This window comes from Episyrphus balteatus, chromosome 2 (assembly GCF_945859705.1).
Source record: "Episyrphus balteatus chromosome 2, idEpiBalt1.1, whole genome shotgun sequence".
In the NCBI taxonomy this organism is placed as follows: Eukaryota; Metazoa; Arthropoda; class Insecta; order Diptera; family Syrphidae; genus Episyrphus; species Episyrphus balteatus.
The window spans coordinates 9,953,855-9,977,149 of NC_079135.1; the positions used below are offsets into that span (position 1 = coordinate 9,953,855).

The 23,295-nt window shown below is 32.7% G+C and overlaps 1 protein-coding gene and 1 non-coding gene across 2 annotated transcripts; one reads left to right on the top strand and one right to left on the bottom strand.

Moving 5' to 3' along the window:
- Positions 1 to 3,531: 3,531 nt before the first annotated feature.
- Positions 3,532 to 3,604, top strand: Trnav-cac (transfer RNA valine (anticodon CAC)). The gene has a single exon. It is a non-coding gene; the product is annotated as a tRNA-Val (tRNA).
- Positions 3,605 to 18,831: 15,227 nt separating this feature from the next.
- On the bottom strand, positions 18,832 to 23,093 carry LOC129910730 (protein extra-macrochaetae). The gene is made up of 2 exons (XM_055988220.1): positions 22,214 to 23,093; positions 18,832 to 19,076 (listed from the first exon to the last, which is right to left on the bottom strand). Exons 1-2 carry the CDS (start codon positions 22,748 to 22,750, stop codon positions 19,011 to 19,013), a joined length of 603 nt encoding a protein of 200 aa, XP_055844195.1. The 5' UTR covers positions 22,751 to 23,093; the 3' UTR covers positions 18,832 to 19,010.
- Between the last annotated feature and the right edge of the window lie 202 nt (positions 23,094 to 23,295).

Here is a 23,295-nt window from a genome sequence, read left to right on the forward strand (position 1 = left end):
GAGATATAATTCGAAAGCTTTGTTTGTTTAATTTTTTTGACATTGATCCTAGTTGGAATCTTAAATATTTTTAATATTGAAATTAGAAAATAGAGACAAAAATATGATTCAGTTCATGGTTTTGAATAAAGCACATGTAGCAGATGGGTTAATATAGGTAAATGTCATTTTGACACTTGTTAAAAAAGTCAATTTTCAATCTGATTTATACGCCCGAAAAGAATTATAGCTTTCAAAATTTAAAAAGAATGTGATTTATGTCGTTTTCGATTGGCTCTCCGGAAGCGTCCCGAATCATTCAGAATGCCTTCTGAAAGCGTTTTATTCGCACGAATATGACAAGCAGAACGCTTCTCAGAAGAGAAATTCTCTTCTCGATTTAAAATCGGAATTCACTCGAGAAGCACTAATACACGAATATTTAAAAGTCAAATTAATCACTCAATCAATATATTTTTTATTTTTTGAAATAAATTAATTTTTTTCCGAAACAACATTTTTAATTCATTTTCAAACTTACTTAAAATATTTTGGAAACCAAATTCCCTATTAATTTCTTGGACATTACCAATTTTTAAAAAATTTAAAACATTTCATTTTAAAGAAAAATAAATTAATATAAATATTTGACATTTGAAATTTAAAAGAAAAACACACAAACACAAAAAAACAGAATTGAGTGGAAGCGATTTGAACTGTTCCATTCGATTTTAAAATGAGTGAATCCTTGAGTGAAACCAATCAAAAACGACATTAGTTTCACGATACTGATAAAATTTTGCTTAAATAAGTTAAAAGAGTGTAATATTCCCACACAAAAATATAGCACATGTAGCAGCTGGTTTAATATAGATAGTTAAATGTCATATTGACATTAATGTCAAAAAGTTCATTTTTACCATGACTAAAACGCCAAAAAAGAAGTTTAACTTCAAAAACTTAAAATTTCTTACACGGAATACACTTTATGACCATCCAACAACCATTTAAAAGTGGTGATATTTATTGACAGATATTTCTGCTTTAAAAATACACACGCGTTCAACTCATACCGTGCACGCATTTAAAAAACCATTTGTAATTCAATTAAAGTCAATCAAATGGTAATAACCTTGTTTAAGCGGACAAGTGTTTTGTACACACCCTTAAATATCTAATTCCAACATTTTACTGTCCGACCCATTTTACCATCCCTCGCATAAATTTTTCATAATTCATATTCCAATATCTAAAAAGATGAAGTTAAAATACAAATAAGTTGTGGCATACAATATTCTGCCATGTGCCTACTCAAAAGCCAATCCGGAAAGCCATATTGAATGAAAAAACAAAAAACAACCAAGAAGAAGTCACAGCTATGGGTTCATCCACTGTTGTTCCCATTTTGCCATCTGTCATATCATACAGAGTCATATCGTGGCATTTGTGGGAAACGTATAAAGAACATCGGATTCGATTAAGCTCGCAAAACCTTAAAAATGCCAGACACACATTACACGACAACAAAACTCAATATACGATGAACCTCTCAATTCCCCATAGAAAATTGCTCAACTCTATTAGTGCACGTCTTGTTTCGCTCTTGTCTCGTCTCCCCCGATTGATAGACACTCTTTTCGACTTTAACGATGAAGCTCTAGCAAGAGCAACCCATCAGGCTCTGAGCTGATGGAAACCCCGTAAAAGTGCTTCTTTGTAGGAAAAACATGGAATTGGATTAGGTTGCACCATCTCACCATCATCATCAGTTGATATGGGGTGAGAGTTATGAATAAAATATGACACCTCATTCGGCAATCGTATAACTGACACTGACACAAGGAAGGGTTTTGTATTTTCAGGTCGACGTAATTGGAAGAATTTTGGTATAAGAGATTTCAGTGTGATGATAAATTCCCCATAGAGTTGTAAAGTGTTGCAGTTTTAGATGAAAATCGAAAAAAAGAAGTAATGTTTCATGCTCAGGTTATTACATACGGGAATTCCCTGAAGAAATCTTACTTTGGGTTTCATTAGTGCTTTAGTGTCTTTTGCTGTTTGTATGGAATGGGAAGGTACATACATAGCTTAGGAATGGGTTGCTGTGAAAACTTAATTTGCATCTGTGTGTTTTTCTTTGCTATTTTTGATAAACATACTTTCTAAAAGACAGGTTAATAACGCTGGTATCAGTCGCTGAGATTCCATTTTTTGGTGCTCTAAAAAATCGATTCCTTGAGGTTGATTTTTGCAATAAAGCATTGCAACGTACAGAAAAATCGAACTTTTTTATTTCAACCGTCTGGTTTTACAAAATTTCTTTGTCTATTCATACATGACGTTAAATAAAGCATTGCAACGTACAGAAAAATCGAACTTTTTTATTTCAACCGTCTGGTTTTATAAAATTTCTTTGTCTATTCATACATGACGTTAAATAACGCCATTCGAAATAAGACCCCATTGAAATGCGGCTTTATTACCCGGACTTGTCCCGAACATGTCCCGGGCTTCTCCCGCGTTGTTCAGCGGTTCTTGAGATATTGATGGTTTAAGACAAAAACGTTCTTATCGAACTTAAAAAAAATAATAATAAGCTGAATAAATGAGTTATCCGAACCATATAGTGGTTTAGCTGAAAAATGTTTTCCCAAATTTTTAGACCACAAAAAAAAAACGAAAAAAATTTCGAAAAATAATTTTTTCGGAATTCAAACACATAGCTTGAATAATTTTTTTCATCTCAAAATTTCAATACTAGAAAATTCCAGCTTTAAAATCCTCTTTTTAAAATTCGTGTACTTAGCCATTTTTAAGGAAAATACAATCACAAAAAATTTGGAATTTTTTTGTATCCCTTAATTTTTTGCGCTAGTACCTATACAAGTTGTGTTCATATTTTAGTTCAATTTTTATTCATAAGTATTTTGCTACATATAGTTTTTCCCACACCACTGTCACCGCCAGTCGCCACCATGACAATAATATGAGTTTTTTAAGTAATTTCTTGTGCTAAGATAAAATAAGAAACACAACACAAATTTAGTAAAACTGTACAAATCTTAAAATTTATTAAAAAAATGGTCAAATTATCAAATAAAAAAGGATGTACCTACTTACTTTTTGTCTCCGGGGGGCGCCATATTAGAGGAGATTTCATACCCTATAGCCAACGGTCGAGTAAGATGTTTCCAACGATACATCATGTGCCAGGTAAAGATAAGTAGTTTAGCTTCTAAACATATTAGGTACATTCATAGATAGATATAAACATACCGTTCAAAAACATAACTTACACCGAAATCAATGCATACAATAGGCGTAGTCTGAAGACACAGACCCTATTTTTCATACTTATGTGCAAAAATGTATTGTTTTCGTTTGATAGATACCTATCTCGAACTTCAATTCAATGATACATTTTTTAAAATTTTTCTTATACTGTTTCTACCTACAGACTTTGGAAAACCAAAATAGCTCTTTTCTTTCGCATCATTCATGAACGCTAGTCCATTAAACGTTAGAATGTAATTTGACAAGCAATTCCCAACAGTTTCCGTAGTGTAGTGGTTATCACGTGTGCTTCACACGCACAAGGTCCCCGGTTCGAACCCGGGCGGAAACATCAAAGGGAAAAATTATTTTTTTTATTTAATTCAATTTAATAGAATTTTTTTTATTGATTAAACGGATTTGCTTATACACCAGTTGTTAAAGTCTTCTCACATAAATTCCAATTAAACAACATGTAGTTGACGCAATAGCCAACTGCTTGCTGCTGCTGGATGTGAACATACCACACATGGTTTGATTTGTATAATTTTTTTTTTCATGTAGGTACGCCTTGTCAGTTAGTTTATTGCAAAGATATTTGTGTTTGCGCAGCTGGATTTAGCGCGAGTAGAAATGTCAACCTTCAATGAGAACAGCCGGTTAGCTGTCATTTTAAACTAAAGTATGTTTTTCTTCTCCTCTCAGGGTTCCAAACCACACACATACTCAAACCAAACGAGAAGTAATTACTACAAAAAAAAAGAAGTAATTGCTGAGACAATGACAAGCACAATCAGTTAACAATCGCATTCAATCACAGTGCATATCCATTACACTGGCTTTTATAAGACGGCCGGCTCAACAAACTATTAATCGTCACCACCACAAAAATTGTGAGCACACAAAACTATGAGAGTAAGTTAAGCTAGTGACTGTGAGTGTTAGTGGCGCTTACAAGTCAACGACTCTGCTGGAGTGGCACCACTGCCATGGCATGCACAATTGCACACAACTAACTTCGACGACGATCGGGCCCGGTAAAATGACAATCGTAGAAGTTGTTGTTGTTGTTGCCTATGCGCCAATACCTACTCCATCACCAAAGCCAATTCTAGCAAACGTTAGCATTATAATATGAAGCCAAAGTCGCTATCTGGACGATACCACGAGAGGGCAATAGAGTTGGAGAGGAAGTTCCACTAACCACCGCCACTATTGCGCGCCGCAGCGCTGTAATACCCAACTCTGCCGCATTAATATCAAAGCCGCGCACAGCATAATAGGAGACAAGTCCGACTCGCAAATGCGATTATTTATTGGCGGAACTAAGCAAAAGGGGCAAATGCTTTGCCAGTTTGTGAGTTGTTGTTGTTGCTATATGCAGCCATAGCAATCGTCTTTGTCGCCAATTCGCTCAGTCTTCACCGGCATGCTTTGGACTTTGGGCACAATGAACACATGTTTTGCTGGCTCTCGGTTCAAAACTCCGACAATTCGGCTTCATACAGTGCAGAGTGCATTTTTCAATGTCACCACTGGCCACCGGCGGAGCAGCAACAGCGGCAACTGCGCACGAATGATGGTCATTCTAATGGTCCATGCACACTGATCCAATCCGCGATCGGCAGTATTGTTGCACGCTGGAAGCAAAAAAGCAGATCTGCATTGCTAGATAGGTAAACTAGCGTTTTCTATACGTTTGCGATCTCAACGTGCCGCTTCATATTGTCGGCGCAACTTATTTAGTTTTGTTTCAGGAGTACCGCCTCTTTTCGAAAGCCTGTCTCCGCGTGCTGATCTGTGATGCCAGATCAATGAATCAATTAAGTCTCTGCCGAGTGCGATTTTCGAGTTCATTCGTATATTTCTGTGTCTATTCACAATGGAGAATATTCACTCGTCGTCGTGCTGAATGCTGTGCGAGATGCAAAGGAGAGAACCATTAATGAAAAGGTGTGGGATGATATTTATCAATGTCTGTCCGCAAATGGCAGTTAATCAAGGCGGGCAAAAGCCGGCATTGTATTGGTCTAGGAATTCGAAAGGAGCAAATTCATGCATATTCATCAATGGCAGGCAATACACAGAGCTAGAGCAGAGTAAAATGCGCGGCAAAATACGCGACCAGACAGTTATAACGGAATAAGTGGATGATAGTATGCGCTAGTTAAGGATATTTGCTCTGCGTTAGCGGTATCTAGTGGTGGCGATCACACAATTATTTGAAAGCCAACTACTGTCATGTTTGCAAGTCCATTGAATGCGCTGTTAGAGATTGCATTTGTCATGATAAGGTTTATTTTTTGTTGCATGAAATGCGCAGAGTTGATTTAAGTTTCAGCGAAGATTTTTTATTTGGTGCGTTTCAGATTTAAATATGTCGTGGACGGCTGCTGTTGAAATACCAAACACGAATTTTCTTATTTGAAATGAGAGGAAGTTTGCTTTTGTGTTGGTAGAGTTGTTTTGAGTTTATTGGTTTTAGAAAAGAAAAAAATATCTAAAAATTGGCGAAGATCGGATTTCGAGGTATCAAAGAAAATTTTTTGCGGTTTTCCCATTGTTCCCTTGGACATTCAGTGTTTTTTTTTTCGAGATTCCCTTCCAGTGTTTCTGTGATTTTTAAAATTCTCTTAAAAAAGCTATTTAAGGAACATAATGGATCTCAAAACGAAATGGAGGAACCCCTTTAAGAAGAGATCAACTGTATGTATCCCTCCAGTGTTTCTGCTGTTTCTCTCCAAAAAAAAAAAACAAGTTAAGGAAGTTCTATGAACCTCTTCAAAGGCAGATTTAGTTGCAAATAGCATCATTTCTGTTTTACTTTGGCTAACTCCAAACCGAAACTAGTTGCAAAATTGCTAAAGTCATGTCAGTGATGTTGCTGATCACGGGTAAAAAGCTTCCTGACGATAGAATAACAAGAGCATCTCTCAAGGACATTGTTCAATGACAAGCAGCTATAAAGAAGGGGAGAAAGAATGCCACCCTGAGGTGTACCTTTGTATAACACTAGTGCCCCTACAGGAAACTGTAACTTCAATTGAAATTACTGATTTGGTTTATATACATACATATATCAAGAGTTGCAATTCATTAAAAATGTGTCTTGAAAATTAATTAAGTACAATAGCTACTAATACATCTACGTTAAAGAATAATCAATGATAACACTGAATGACGTACGATACCTACACAATTTTATTTTGCAATCATTAAAAATTAAACAGCAATTTATATTAATCTTGTCACCATAATCTAAGTGTTGTTTTTTTTGTTTTTGTTTTGCTGCTCCGTTACATATTAAAATTATTATTAATTCACAGCATCAATATAATGACATTAAAACGTTCCACCCGATGAATTTAATTGCCTCCTAAGAAGCGGTAATCAGATGTCCCTCACCTCTTGATCGCTTATGCACTCTCTGATGGCAAGTACCCAATGGGTATGCTCACTCAAGAAAGACTCGCAAGGCATACCTACCGGACAGTCAGACAAACAGTCATAATAGACCAATATGCAATGCAAATGCAATAATATTGCAAATTGCAATTCTCATACTCATTGTCCATTCTTTCATTCATTGATTTTCCGGTCATTAATTGTTTTAATTATTATTTATTGCATGCGATTTTTTTTAATTCAATTGATCGCATTCCCATCAAGCAAGTCCCCAGCTGTGCGCTCTGCTGGCTGATATCTATACGAAATATACGAATATGGTGGTGGCACACTGGCAGCCATCATCATTTCTCTGCGCGCTGAACTAGGTATTTAACGCTTTCCCGGTTCGAACAACTGTTGATGTTGTTTGGTCTTGACTTGAGAGTCTTCGGTCTTGGAAGGTTTTGTGTCTTGACGTAGCAGTGTTAATATTGACTGACTTGAATTGACTTGAGTTTGTGAGTTGAGCTGAGATTTCACGCGAACACCTGATCAAACTTTTTACGCCTGGGATGTTTGCTTATCTCTTGGTTAATATACACGAATGAAATCACCATAATTACCACCAATACTTTCAGCAATTCGTTTCATCAAACACATACACACATTAAGAGTTAAAGCAATCAGAGTTTTTTTCTGTAGTTTTTGTTGTTGTGATAGAGGTGGGGTATTGAATAATACCCGATCCAATATGTGTCTGTGTTAGCGGCGGCAATATCTATGCTGAAGATCAATTGTACAAACTTGTGTATATTGGATTGGAAAAGGTATTTCTTCCGAATGGCGCCGCCGCTACTTTCTGAAGCCGATAGAGTTTGTAAGCTAAAGGGGGGAAACCGAAAAAGGCACATTCATTAACCGCTGACTGACTGACGTCATCGCTGCTAAATGTCAGGTGTGCGGTATTATTTATGAAGCGCTTATTTTTGTTTTCTTTAATTTTTTTTTTCTGTTTGTTTTGTATTTTTAATGATCTCTTGAGAATTTCTCGCATTTGGAATGGCGATGAATGACTATATGGGGGCTTTCGACAGGGTTTTCTCTCGAAAAGTTTCGTGAACTAAATGAGATTTTTGTTTGGCGCGGTAGGTATTTCATCGTCGTCGTGTTGCTGTTGTATAGTTGATGGAGATATGAAGAAAAGCAAACCGTGTGAATGTTAAATAATGTTGACATGGATGAGACTTTTTGGTAAAAATTTTGTATTTGTACAATGAAATAACGAAATGAAAAAAAAAAAATGGCGTACATGAAGGTAAAAAAGATAATACGAGTTATTGTGATGGAAATTATGCCTATACTCTGCCTTTTTATTGTGATATTCGTGTCATTGTTAATACTTGTTGATGTATAACCTTCTCAGGTGGATGGGATTTAGTCAGAAAATAAATATGTCACATCTGCTAAAGTTACCGCATAAATTAAAAAAAAAAAAATAAATATAGATTTATGAGGAAACTTGTTTGACCTAAAAATCTTAATGTAAATATAAATAAAGACTTAAAAAAGTATGCTCGCGGTATTTCACTATTTTCTTAATAAAAGCCTCAATATTTGAAAGATCGGAGGACCGGACTAGATTAGTCACTTAAGGCAGTATCGGAAGCATCTGTCATAAGATTGACTATTCCCAACTAACACAAGATCTTTTGTTAATTGAAATCTTACAATAGAGCTTCGGTAAAGCTTCGTTTAAGCTTCGTTTAAGTTTCATATAGACCTTATTAGAACATTGTTGAAAAGGGTCCAGCTTGTATAAAGTTCTTCTTTTTCCATTTCAAACAACCTTACTAAAGTAACTTTAGTAAGTAGTTTTTTCTTAGGATTTTAACGATTTAACGATATTTTTATTGAACAGTAATTATATAAATGTACATACAATTTGCTTAAAGCTAGTTATCTAAAACTTTACATTGATTATATTAGTATTATGTTGGCACAAAAGGAGCCTAACGTTTTAACATTGTTTTTTTTTTATAAGCTAAATTTACAGTTAATTGTAATTGTAATTGTTTTAAATATTAATTCTGCTGGCAGCTTCTTAACTCAGGTTGTTCAAGACCGGTTGTCATTGTGAAGGTTGTAGCGTAGAAGGAGATGTTCTCTTCGTCGTTGGTTGATATCAAATCCTCATCCAAAAGTTCCTTAGCTTCTAGGAAAAGTAAGTAGTAAGTAGCTTCGATAATATAATGTTATATAATGATAATGTTAGTGAGGTTGGAGTGACATTTTCAGTTAGCTAGAACTTACTTACAAACTTATAACTTCGTCGTTTAAAACCTTTTTGAACTTAAGAAAAACCTTTAAGATAGAATATAGAATATTAAAAAGTCGGGAAATATTTTCAACTCAAGTCAAAAATTACATTTTGGATAAAAAATAACAAAATTTAGGGCGGTTAAGTCCCCAAAATAAATTGAAAAAAAAATATAGTGAAAATATTTCTTTAGAAAGTCTTCTAATTCACATTTATTTTTGAATTTTTTAAAAAAACATCCACCACCTCATGATAATGCACTTTGAAAATGCCAAAAGCAATAAATTATAATACCACCAACCACCAAATACCTACCCAAATACCCAAAAAACACTAAATCACAATTCATATACAATAAACACCTTTTGGACATTACTGTAATAAAAATCATAGCTTCATCAATTATATTTTACATCTATATTACTACATAGGTACAGACTGCAACTAAAACTTTTGAACTGTTTTCTTAAAAGATCACGAAAAATGTATCTATCTGCCAAAACAAAATGAAAAAAATAATTATTAACTGAGTGAAAATATCTTTGAAATAGAAAATAAATGTATTTTTGCATGTACTAACCATTTGCAAGCATATTGCACACAGCAGCCGCCCAAACGATCAATGGACTTTTGCACATTCACAAAAGCTGGACGATGTGCAATACACCGCAGCACCACCTCCACCGTCGTCGGTCGCTTTCTTTGACGAAAATGTGTGGCTATGAAAATATAATTAGATGGATAATAAAAATTCACAATAATAATAATTTTGAAAAGCCGACTGTTTAATATCGTCATAAATATTCTTTGCGAATTTTTACTACTCCAGCCAGGCAGCGTTTGGGGGAGGCTAACTTAAAGGTGTTTTCATACTTTTGACATTAACCGTAAAATAGAAAGAAAGATTAGGTAGTCTCAAAAAAAAAATCCTAGGCGAAAACATTCGCTTCAACTATTTTAGTGTAGAAAATTTCTGTCTTAGAAATATGACAGTAATAAAACCATAACTTTAAGGAATGCTATTAAAATATCTTTAAAAAAAGCAAAGGCTATAAAAGCCCTTTCTTAAAAGTTTTTTAAACGTTTTATAAACTTTTAACTTTTAGGTCAGTTGATCCCACGATCTTAGATAGTCCCTCCTCCAAGTTGCTTCTATAAAATTTTACAGAAGCTAAAGTTGCATTTGTAAAGCTTTATAGATGCAAAATTGTTTGTTTCTTCTTCTTAAAAGCTTTACACGAGCTCCAATTGCATTTGTAAAGCTTTATAGGAGGAAAATGGTTGGTTAAACATACTTTTTTTGGGAATCACCAAATTTATGTGACTCTGGAGGTTCGTTAAGGTCTTGAAGAATCTGAAATCTTTGAAAAATCTACTATTACAAAAGCCACTTCCATTTCTAATCAAACTAACAAGACCTTTTTCAAAATTTAAACAAAGAAATATTGAAAATATTAACAAGACTTCATGGTAAATTAGTGTTGCAACTCCCTTAGATGTCGCCCATTTCTTTTCAAAATTCAATAAGAATCAATTGAAATTATTACTTTCAAGAAATTTTACCCAGAAGAAAAAACAAACATCTGCAAGCAACCGTTGTCCTGTTTCGAAATAAAGCAATTAGACATACCTACCAGATTATATCAGTGCAAACCGATCTTAATCTTTTGCCTTTTATGCAGACATGTCCTGCCAAAAAAAGACACATCCATCCTACAAGAAATGATTTACCTTAACACCACACTGCGTGTGTTAATGATCACCTCAGATCACAGACGATAATGACAGCAACAGCAGCCACAGAAATGAAATGATGGCGACTCTTTTGCCATTTGATCGTTAACAATGTCTGCAACATACAAACAACAAAACCACCGTACAGATTTTGACTTACAATCCGCATCTAATTGCGTTCCGAAGAAAATATATGCAACCGCATCGCAATGCCTAGAGCCGCCATACCTGACACTGCAAATACACACCTCAATTGACACTTGAATGCATCGAATGTCCAGCCGCAGTAGACGACGTCAGCTTAATCATCGTATATCCCGATGGGCAGCAGTTATAGCAGCTCTATAGCAGCAACAGGCATCAGGCGCATAAAACAAACTGGAATCCCAGCCCCGTTGAATATCAATTATTTGCTCGTTCGTTTGTTTGACAGTTTGCGAATGCGCGCATCGGAACTGTTTGCCTAGATCTCATAGTTTGTCTCTATAGATAGTCCCCTCTCTCTCTCTCTGTCTCTATCTATCTGTGCACAGGTGCGTCTAATTATCATTTCCTTAATCGCCATAAGCTACCCACCAAGTGGTTTGGTTAGTAGCAACAACGGTGCTACGGTGACGGTGCAGCATTAGCAGCTCACACACGTGCAAATAATCTGGAAAACCTGAATCCATCACAAGTATTAGCGCAATCTCCATAGAGTCTTTAGAAGTCCGGTCTGGCAGCTACCTGCAATATGACCGTGGACCCGATACAAGGCCTCTCTCTATATCTTTATGCCCGTAAATGGAAAAATTTTCCAAAGACAATCGTCTATATCGTCACCATACCAAACAACACCAAGCTGAAGCCGAGGTGTGTATTTTTGGGAAAATATTATTGTTCAACGGCAAATTGATTCATTATCATGGAGATTGCTTTTGGAGAGTTCATTGTTCTTCCATTGTGTACAGTGTACACTACCGAGACTACCTGTTACTGTTATTTGTTGTTCTGTCCTAAAACTAATTTACGGCGACCTAGTATCTTGGGTTGAGAAGCTATCTACTAGCTCAGATTGCCCGAGTGTGTGAATGCATTTTCTATTTGCTTTCCATAGAAATTAGACGAACACAAAAATTTACTCCTATAACGAAAACAGACACAATATACAAACGATTTCGATTGTCTGGTTCACTGAAGCGGTTCGCGCTGGCTTTAACTCTGCTGTGGTAGTAGTTGGTGATGGTAGTAACTACCTAACCTAGCAGGTATTGATGATGCCGGTGTGCATTACAGGTGCGTCGCAGGTGTTTCCCACACAATTCGTGTGAAAATCGCAATTAAATGAGTTTTTCATGGGTTTTTTTTTCTTAACTCGCGTCGCGCCGCGACTCGATTTTCATTTCAACAACAACAAGCACATTGTAGGTAAGGTATATCTGCATTATAGAGTGTTAGAGCTTTGTGCTGCTCAGCAGGCAGCACAGCGCTTGCTGCTGATATGGTGAACTGTGCGCTACCTTTTGTGGCCACCAGAGCCAAGCAACCAGCCAGCTGGCTATGTTTGACATTTGTACGATGACTGGACGTGACGTTATGTGAACGCAAATGGCTAGTTGAAGTTTCAAATTCGTATTCATGTGAGTAATGTGTTGTTGTTTGTTTTAGTAGAGGAGTTGATACGACTTGGGGTTTTCATTGGAGATTCGATTGAAATTTGAATCGCGGCGAGCTTGAGCGCTCATTCGAAGGTGAATCCACACTATACACACTATAAACATGAAAATATGTAATAGAATTGTGGTGTAGATTTTTATAGTTTGGAGAAGATGGAACATAACACGAGGTTGTTTCAATTTGATCCCGGGCACTGTTAACGGTCTTATTTTGACAGATTATCTATGACATTTGCTGTCAAATTTAACTATATGAAGTTTAAATTATTGGGTATCTCTATCTATAAAGCGAGAGCTTTAAAGTCACGAGTAAACATTTAATTTTAAGCTTGCTCATTTTGGAGGAGGTTGAGAGGGAATATTTATTTTTGTTTTTATTGTTGATTATAAATTTGAATCGATTTTGTATTCGTATTGACTTAATTGAAAGTATACACGCCATGAATGGTAATTGCGACGATTGAATAACACCAAATTGTAGCTTATAGTATGTAACTTGTTATTAATGAGTTAAACGAATTTAAAACAAGTTTTAAACAGAGTAAATATATACTTAGATATTGACGACTATTGGAGGAGATGGGTATGTTTGTTTATAGCAAAAAAAAAAAAATAAATGCTGTGCGAAAAATTGATTTGAAAAAAGTGTGTTTGAATATAGAAATACTGTAGGTATAGGTACTTGCTCGAATGACATGATTGACATTGATGGAAATAAAATTTTATTACGTTTTAGATATTATCGTATCTACATTTTGATCGATTTTGTAATAATGTGCTCAGCATAATATTGAATTTCCATAGAATTAACAAGGAATGCTTTTGGAAATCTTTCTTACTTCATAATTTAATTTTAATTATGCTATCGCAGAAAAAAAAAATGCAAACGTTTTGAGGTTTTATACTTATTTTTAGAATTATTTTGACACGATGAAGCGATGGTTTAAGGCAAGGAAAATCTACCATCGACTAAGATTTAACGCTTCAGTGGTAAAAACAAGAATATCAAATCGATAAACACTACCTTTTTATTTTAAAAGTTGACTATGATAGTGTAAATTAAGACGACTTGAATGGAACCTTTTTGTGTCTCGGCTTTTCAAAATTAAGTTCAATTCCTTAGTTATGCCATAATCGTAAGAATGAAGCGACCTTTACATTTAGTGGAAGTAAAAGCAGTAAAAGAGACCGAAACTGAGTTTGGAGGTGAATGAAGCAAAATCAAAGTATATGCTATCATCGAAAAGAGAGCCTCAACACATGCGACTCGATCACAATGAACATCATTAGAAAGTTACAGTTGAAATCGTTAGAAAATTTCAGAATTTTACAATACCTACAAAATTTCCTTAGAAATGTCATTCAGAAGAAAATAAATAAAAGTGGTGCAATATGGCTCCCTTGTGGTACTCCAGATAAAACATCAATTTACTGAGATACACTTTTAATAAAAATGACAAACTGTGTTCGTGCTTGTAAATGAGACTAAATCCAATTAAGGTTCCACTCTATCAAATGCTTTACTAAGTCGAACTTCGCCATCTTTTGGTGAAGTTAATTTTGATTACAATCGCAGATAACCAAACCTGTTGAATTACTTTAAAATTTCACATCTCAAATTAAATTAAATGGTGAGTTGAGAGTAGAGTTTTCAATATAAAAAATGTATATCATGAATTTCACGCTTATCTTTTATCTTAATTATCTTTTAAAAATTCAGTTTTCACTCTTATTATAAAATTTGATACAACAAAAAAAAAAAAAACTGAAATTTTGAACTGATCGCATAGCTAATTGAACTTGTTTGCAACCCTGATTGACTGCTATTAATTCTTCAAACTTCCGACGGAACTCCAAAAAGAAAAGAAAAAAAAATCTCAGAGTTCCAATTAAGCCTGCGGCAGCGACCCAACTTTTACAGATTAACTTATTCACATTACACACACTGGGAACCCACCTAAAACTTCCTGCTCTTACTTACTCTCCCTCTGTCCCTGTCCTGTCCATAACAATCAACGTCTTTACACGTAACGATCTTATATTTCAGAGAGTGTTGTAAAAATTCTCAGGTGTGCACCTTACCACCACCATTTAACATCATCAACAACCAACTGAACCTAACAACAACAACAACAACAAAAAATGAAAATTCAGACGAAAAATAACAACGACGACGATCGATTGTCATTCAAAAAGGGGCCAGAAAAGCATCTCCGAAAATCCAAAAAGCGGATCAGTCATCTGACTGGAATTCCTTTACCATGGCGGTTTGATCTTAAAAAAAAATTTATAAGAAAAATTAATAACAACAAAAAAATGAAGAAAAAAATCCAAGCCAAAAAAAAAAAAATCACCACACAGAATTCATCTTTGCTTGTTCTTTCTTCTTGTACTCACATTGTAACCAATGCCTCTACTCAATACAGCAACATCAAAGAAGAATCACGGATCGGATGCGATCGTTGCAGCAATGCAACCATCTCACACACTAGGAGCACAAAAGCCTCAGGTGTTATTCAAAAGAGGAATTTAATGCCCATCACCAATTGCATTGCCACACAACAGTCACTGGGACTGGGACTGGATGCTGTTGCTGTGTTACCGTCCTATCCGATCTTTGTATTCATCTTCTTCGTCGATCGTCCCACAGAGTGTGGTTCTCATTCTTGGTGATGTAAAAGAACAAACCATTAACAACAACAAGAAGTAGACGACGATGATGATGACGACGACTACGAAGAATATAACAAAAGACCGGGTTAAGAATTCCAAGAATCGTTTGATCCAAATCCAAGTGTTGGGATCTTTTCATGAGATGCACGTGCACGTCCAAGCGGTGTTCATCCAATATCTCCTCCAACTTCTTTTTGTTTTTTTTTTCTTCCATTTTTTTTTGTTGTGTTGTTGATGAAGAAGGAAAAAAAATTTCTTTTCGTTTGTTTGTCCATCCGCTTGAGACTCTGTTTCTGTGGCTTAGTGAGTGGGCCTGGGAAGAAGACGAAAACTTCGTCCAATTCAATGAGCGAATCCATTCGGTGCGACACTTGACTGGTACCCAAAAGGAATTTTAAAGGCAGCGAATGATGATGACGAAAAAAAAAATAAAGGAGACTCCATATCCACTCTGGTTGTTGTTTGTTGGTTGCAGCAGCATTTACCTGGCTAGCCGTGGAGACAGGATGTTTTGGGCACATTATGTGGGAATGTCTGTGTCCATTAGGTGCTGTCGGGCCACACCTGAGTAAAGGTTTTTTTTTTTTTTGTATTCGTATTTTGCTCTCCAATATTCTTCTTCTCCTTTAATATTATGCTGGCTCTGTGTTGTATGTATATCCTGTGATCGTGTTTTTTATTTGATTCGGATTCCATTGAATTGCAATTTAGTGATCAATGCATTCGGATTGTTAATCGATTGAGAGGGAATTGATCGTGATGTTATCTTGCAATTAAGGGCTTTTTGGCTGTGGGCGATCTCTTTGGCCGCGTCATGTTATTATGTTGAAGAGTGTTTTATTTTTGTTATGTAGAAGGGATTTTATTTTTTGTATTTTTTAGAAGAACGAACAAAAAATAAAAATCGATGATAATTCTATAGAATCATTAAAGTGGATTGTAAGTAACAAAGTTACCATAAAATAACTTTAAAATATAACTTTTTTCCTTTTTTAAATTATTTTCATTTAACGGTTTTTAACAAAATTTTTGCTCAATTTTGGTAGAAAAATATTGAAAAAAATATTTTTTGGAAAGTTCGTAAGATTTTGTGTGTTAAATTTTTAGTTCAGTTACAGGCCAGCAAGTTCCTGCTTCAATTTTCTTGAGAATATTCGTGATTATACTATACCTTTTCTTAAGATTATGTCTGAAATTTAATTTTTAAGTAGTGAGTAGATTCCTTTGGAATTTTTCTCATGACCCACAACGAGAAAAGTGGTTTTAACGTACAAAGTGTACAAACCTCAACATGGCGTTAAAAATTCTCTGAGGCTTTAAATTAGCCATAGGACATGAAATAAATTGCATGTCATCAATATCAAACTTCTCTTGCGAACCAAGTTTTGCAGATCACAATTATTCTTCATTTCTTGTTTTATTTTTTAATTTTACTGCCACGAAAAAGTTTCCAAGAGTCAGTTTTTGTTTTCAATTTGAGGAATAAATAAATGAGGAATAAATAAATGATAAATAATAACAATCAATTTCAAGTTAATTTTTAGTATCGTCATTTTTAATATCAAATTTTAAGACCCCGAGATCAAGAGTATTTTTATTCAATTTATATTCAACCATTTGAAAATATCATATTTTTATTTACCCATAATAATCACTACAAACTAAAATTTAATTTTTTTAGGTACACTGTGGTGTATACGTACTTTTTCAAAGAAAATATGATACGCTTACAATTAACTTCTTTCAGCAATAAAAAATTTATCACCACTTAGATATAATAAATTATTGTTTACATAATTATTGCTGAAATTGGATAAAAAGTACATTTGAAGGTTTGCTTTTGCTATTTTCTTAAATGTTGAAAATGAACGTTTTTACTTTTAAATTATATACATTTTGAGGTGAATGAATTATAAAAAGACAGAACTTATAGACTCTAAACAAATTTTGCACATGTACATAGGTATAAGATTTTTTCTACTGCGCAAAAATGGAAATTGAAGTGTTATTAGTGAAATTTCATAAAAAATATATCACAAAATGTATTACAAAATGGAGTCTTAATATATCTTTAAAAAATAAATTCGTTAGCAAATAATTCAATCAATTCGAATTACATATTTTTACTTTAAATTTGGTATAAATCTTAAAAATATATTTCCGCAATACGTACAGAATTTAAAATTATTTAAATTTCGCTGAAGTAAGATTAGCATTAAATCATATCATATATCATACTTAAGAAAGTCATACCCCTAGAGTGGGCTAACCCCTAAAAATCGTTTGACTCAAAGTCATGTTTTGGTTTTTTACACTGTTTTGAGTTGCTCTCAACATTAAAATAAAGCTGTAAGATAATTTCATATTATAAACCATGCGAAAGTTAGTACAACTTTATCGTAAATTAGTCTTTTTAAAATTGGGTCACTGTGGCGAACACTTACTTTTTTTTTAAATGAATATTTTTTGGCTATAATTCGTTAATATGTGATAGATATTACTTGGTGGTGCTGAGATCTAAGCCAAAAACAGATGTTTTCAAAATAAAATCAGTTTTGATTTGCATCATTGAAACGTTTATATATTTCAAAATATATCTTGTATGATGAAATTAGTTACTTGAAACAATTCTTTGATTACTTACCCTCTTGATTTCTTTTTCTTAATAAAGACAATCATTTAGTTTTTAGTCTATAAACGTCATAAGAATAAAATAAGGGAGGGATTCCATTCATCAGAATAAAATAAGGTTGTTGAAATAGCAAGCATTCTTCCTTATCTCAAATTTAAATTCTTATCAACTTTCCGAGGTAGTGAGAAATAAAAAACCAGATTCATTTATATTTTTTCAACTTAAATTTTATTTTTTGTTTTATTTGTTTTTATTTTTTCAATGATTATTTTTTAAAACATTTAAGAATTAAAAAAAAATTTAAATCATAATAATTCTATACACTTTGTACAAAGTATTCTACAGATCACAGAACATATTTTTTTACACATCAAGATGTAGTTACAGTTAATAATTTTTTTTCATTTTGTTTTTAATTAAAATTAAAAAAAAAATAGTAGAAATTATATAAAATTAAAAAAACACAACAAAGCTAAATTTTTTTCTTTTAAAAATTAAAGAAAAAAAAAACCTCTAGGATACACACAAAAAAAGGAGAATTTATTTTTATTATTTTTTTTAATTTACTTGATTTTACTTATTTCACTTATATTGAAGTTTATTATTTTGTTTTGTTTTGTAGTTTATTGCTAATAACTATTAAAATTACAGGTAATTATTACCAACGACGACGAAGAAAAAAAAATATTAAATTAAATGTAATAGGATAATTTGTTTTGTTTTTAAATAATGTATATTTAGTAGGAAAAATTAATTGTTAAAATTAATGCAAAAAAAAAATTAATGATCTGCGTAAGAACTTGTTCTTTTTTTAAATAATTACTAAGGTAAAGCTTTGCCAAGTTATGAGGTTGTTTTTTGACTCAACAATTTTTTTTTATATTTTTTTATTTAAACAATTTTTTTTAAATCTAAAAGTTATAATTAAATTAAACATCATTAAAAAATTTGTTTTTGTTTTTAACCATAACCAAGTAGTGTTTTTTTTTTTGAAGTTTTGTATTAAATTGTTTATAATAAAAAAAAGGATAAAATATACAACTACAAAAAATTATCCTTTTATTTTTTCTAATTTTTGTGAAATGCTAATGCAAACATTTTAAATTAGACTTCTTTAGGACGATTGCATCTGTGCCTTTATGAAGTTTTTTATATTTAACCCTAAGTTTTGCATTTTATAATTGTGTTTTTTTTTTCTTTACAGTGAGTTATTATATTTTATTAGTTATTTTGTTTTATTTTTTTGTTTATAAACTAGAGTATGGGTATCTATATGCATATTATTATATAACTTTTTTTTTGTAGTTTTTACTTGAAAGAAACGAAACAGAGATCCGTTCAAATGGTGATAGCCACACATCTAACAATGCTGCCGACTGTTTTTGTTATCTGTAGTTTGTTTTTCTGTTGACGCTGGTGCAGTCGTCTGTAATGAAAAAGAAGAAAAAAAATCATGAGTATTTGAGTATAAATTTTTAATAAAAAGACATAAAAATTAAAAACTTTGACTTTTTTATACAGGGTCAAGAGAAACTGACTGTAAATTCTACCGAAAATGTCACAATCATCAACAACAATAAAAACTAAAAAAAAAAAAAACTTGTATCTAGATACTTTGACCTTAACTTTCATTGTTGCTTTGTGTTTCAGTTTATTTTTGTTGTTTTACCAGGCCAAATCAGAAATACATACATGAAAGCCACAATAACTTGCCGGTTCGAGGGTGGTCGGTAGTTTGTGGTGTCATCATTTTTTAAAGGTGACTAGCCAGTGTCAAAAACAACAACAACAATAATGAGAAAAAAAGTATCTATCTATCTATCACTCTGTTTGTTTGTTAATCATGTTGTTTTTCAACACCAAGGTCTAAAGTTCGTGTGCGCTAGATAGATCACTTCACACAGATACCCCGAACGAGGCACAGAGATACATTCTCCCTGTCTCTCTTGGGATGAAAACGAGAGACAATTAATTACTGTTTAATTAACATCACTGATAAGCTAGTTTTTTTTTTTTTTGTTTGTCATTGATTTCAGAATACATTTCTCTCTAAAATTTAGATTATTTTCTCTCTTTTGTGCACAGTTATAGTCTATCTATCTATCTGAGGGATGTGGCAATTAAGCGCCAACTCACAAAACAAAACAAGCTGCGTTGTCGTGATTTCGAAATTTATTTATTTGTACCTTTTTCTTTTTTTTTCTTGTTGTTGTTTTTGTTTTTGTTTTGTGAGTTTAGCGGATGAATCTCTGTGTTGTGTATAATATAGCCCCCGCAAAGCAGCAGCAAAAGTTATATAGGAGAAAGAAGAAAAAACAAACGGAGGGGAGGTAGGTAGTTGGATTGGAACAAAAAGGCAGAAAACAACTTAAGTATCTGCAGGTGTTCATAAAATCCGCACACACGAAATTAAATTTAATTTACTAATGGTTGAGATTTTTTTTTTAGATTTTTTTATTTATGTGTCGTTTAGGTATTTTTTTGGGTTTTTTTTTAGAGTATTTGTGTGGCATGTTGAAGTGTGTGACACGAAGACGAAAATGTCACACTGTACCAGTTTTTTTTTTTTTTCTATCTGTTCTTCTGTCCTCAAATTAAGCTCACCAAAACCAGCACAAAATATAAAACAAAAGCCGGATTCTTTGAAAAAAGTTGGAAATATTAAGAGATTCATACTTATGACAACAATTTATGTTGACATGTGTTTTGTGCAAATACTCAAACTCGCTAAATAAAGATATCAAATTTGAGCAAATTTTGAATTCTAAGAATGCAGAATGATTTATAATCGCTTACCGCAAAATAATAATAAACTTTTTCTATATTTAATCGTTTTTTTTTTTTTATTTTTCTTTCAGAATAAAAATAAAAGAAAAATTCTTTCATCTGGGATTAAAATAAATGTTTTTATATTGATTTAAACACATCACAGGTGTTAGTCAAGTCATTAATTAAGATACTTAATGATTATTATCTATTGAGGCTGTATATAAGAATTTAATGATCTTCTTGTCATTTTCTTCAAATGTTATGTGATTTTATGCAAATGTTTTATTTTATTTTTTTTTTTTTTATTTTTATAAAAGAATTTAATTTAGTGATAATAAAACACACGTGAGAAATTTTGATGACGTGTTTGGAAATTTGTATCATAAAATAAATTATAACAGTTTTAAATGAATTTTTAGTCTATGAAAAATTCTTTTGAATTGAGTAATTTTGTGGGTTTATGATTTTTACTTCATTTTTCAAAATAAATTAAAGTTTTTTGTGGCTTAGAGTTTTTAATTCATGAAATGTGTTTTTTTTAGCTGGCGCCCAACAAAATAATTTTTTCTAAGTTTTTTTTTTTTAATCTACTCGTTATTACTTTTTTTCCTTAAGAACTATACTGTGTTTTCTTTCGATTTTTTTTTTAACTGGCGCCCAACGAAAAGATGTTGAAATAAATAAAAGTTTATTTTAATATTATTTGAAAATCTAGAAAAACTAAAAACGAATAAAAAAAATATTGATAAAAGTTGGAAAAATTCGAAACTCAAATGGAGATAAAATTCAATTAGAGCTAGGCTTACAAATTCTATCAATAGTTTCCATTTGAAAAAAAAAAATGTTTAACTGGCGGGCAATAGAAAGATTTTTTTTTTTTTTTCAAAAAATCTTGGAAAGATTTAGGGTCAAATCAACTTATTTTGAGATGAAAGTTCAAAAACCAAGTTTCATCATAACAATTTCTTATAATTTCTGATTGGGAAAGTATTCACCTCACTATCGGTTGGCCAGAAAATTAATTTCAATCAGTTCAGTATGAAATCCGATAAAGATTTGTAGGTTTCAGAATGAAAAATTGAAAAAAATGATTGTAAAAGTGGCGCCCAACGAACAAATTTTCATTCAAAGTAAATCTTATGTTATTTTTCATAGATTTTGTTTCGTTAGGATTTTTTTTCTACAACAGAGTTTTAGTACGAAAAATAAAACGATAGATTTTGTATACAAAATAATTATATCTGCTTTTCTATGGATTTTGTTGCATAGCGCTCAAGGAACGAATTTTCATAAACCTACAGTTGAACTCAAAGGATTCTCTAATGATTATGCTGATTAAATCCCCTCTTTTCTGTTCAATTTTTATTCCTTAACATCGTCTTAAACATTTAAATGCGTTGAATTTGGAGTCTAAAAACTGGCGCCCAACAAATGAAATTTCTTTGGAAGATAATTTTTAAAGACATTTTTCAAGACTGTGCAAAGAGAATTGTCTTTTTCTTTTAAACTAAGAACATTTAAAACAATTAAAGAACTTCGAAATGTTGAGATAAGAGTAAACTTGAACAAAATTCATAAAACTGGCGCCCAACGAAAAAGTTTTCTATAACAAAGTAGTTTTAAAATACTTTTTTGGTACGAATTTTTAATTTTCCATCAATTACTGTTATTTTCTAAGTCTAAGGTTCTTCCTTGAAAGTATTTCAACATCTCAAACCCTTATCCCAGCTTGATTATAACATTTTAATCTCAAATTCCTCTACATCTTATTTAGAATTGAAATTTTGAACTTACCGCATGCGAGTACTGTTGTTGTGGTTGTTGTTGTTGCACTGCAGGACTATTATTCAGAATAACCGAATTATTACTTGGTGAACTATTTAAAATAGTATTCGGACTTTGTCGTGTAGCCAAAGGCTGTCGAATTTGTACCGATGAAGCTGTATTTTGCAGATGAGCAGCTAAACGATCTTCCATTGACATTTCATCATCGTCCATTAAATGTGATGAAATATGATGATGAGATCCATTGGTTAAACTTAAAGCTGTAGCAGCATCAAATGTATTAATATCAGGATGTGTTTCAAGTTCACTTTGTAAATCGCAGATATAATCAATAACATGTTGAATAATTTCCAATTTGGATAGTTTACGATTTTTCGGCATAAATGGTACTAAATCTTTTAATTTTGATAGGTACATTTTCATTTCAGCATTTTCACCATCTCGATGATGATGATGTTGATGATTTTGTCGCGAAATGCGACCCGTTGAATTAATAGCTGGCATTGCAGATGCACCCGATTGACAAACAGCAGTTAGAGATTTCATTTTTTGGATAATTCTTTTACGATCTTGGGGAAGAATTTTGGCGGTTTTTAAACAATTTGTCAGAGATAGAATAGGTATTTTTAGCACAAAAAAAATTATGAAAATACACAATTTTTTTTTTTAACTCTTTAACAACAAAAACACTGTAATCCTTGTGTGATAATTGTTTCACTTTTATAACTGCGAGGGGTTAACGTTCTTTAAAGAATCTTTTCTTAAATATTTTTCATCAAATGAGAGACGATAGATAGACAAGATACACGGTATATAAAATTAATTTTTAATTTTTGTTCAACAAAACACCGTCCGTAGCTATCGACTTCTAGACACGAAATAACATTCCTCATCCCCGTTTGCTGCCATTTATATACCCTTGGTTCGGCTCCGCCTGTTAGCCAATGAAATAACATCTGTTTGGCATTTGTCTTCGGTTCGGATTTCCCCTTCGAGCCGAAGTTATCCCTACTCTAAGCAATTTTATGAGAGATTTTATACTCTTTGGAGAGTTTTGTTCAATCAATTTTTGTAAACATTGTAGACTTGGA

Bases quoted from the DNA above. Each gene is read 5' to 3' on its own strand.
- LOC129910730 (XM_055988220.1), bottom strand. From the start codon at position 22,750: ATGAAATCTCTAACTGCTGTTTGTCAATCGGGTGCATCTGCAATGCCA. The intron at 19,077-22,213 runs GTAAGTTCAAAA...TTTTCATTACAG, and splicing joins AACAACAGTACTCGCATGCG to ACGACTGCACCAGCGTCAAC.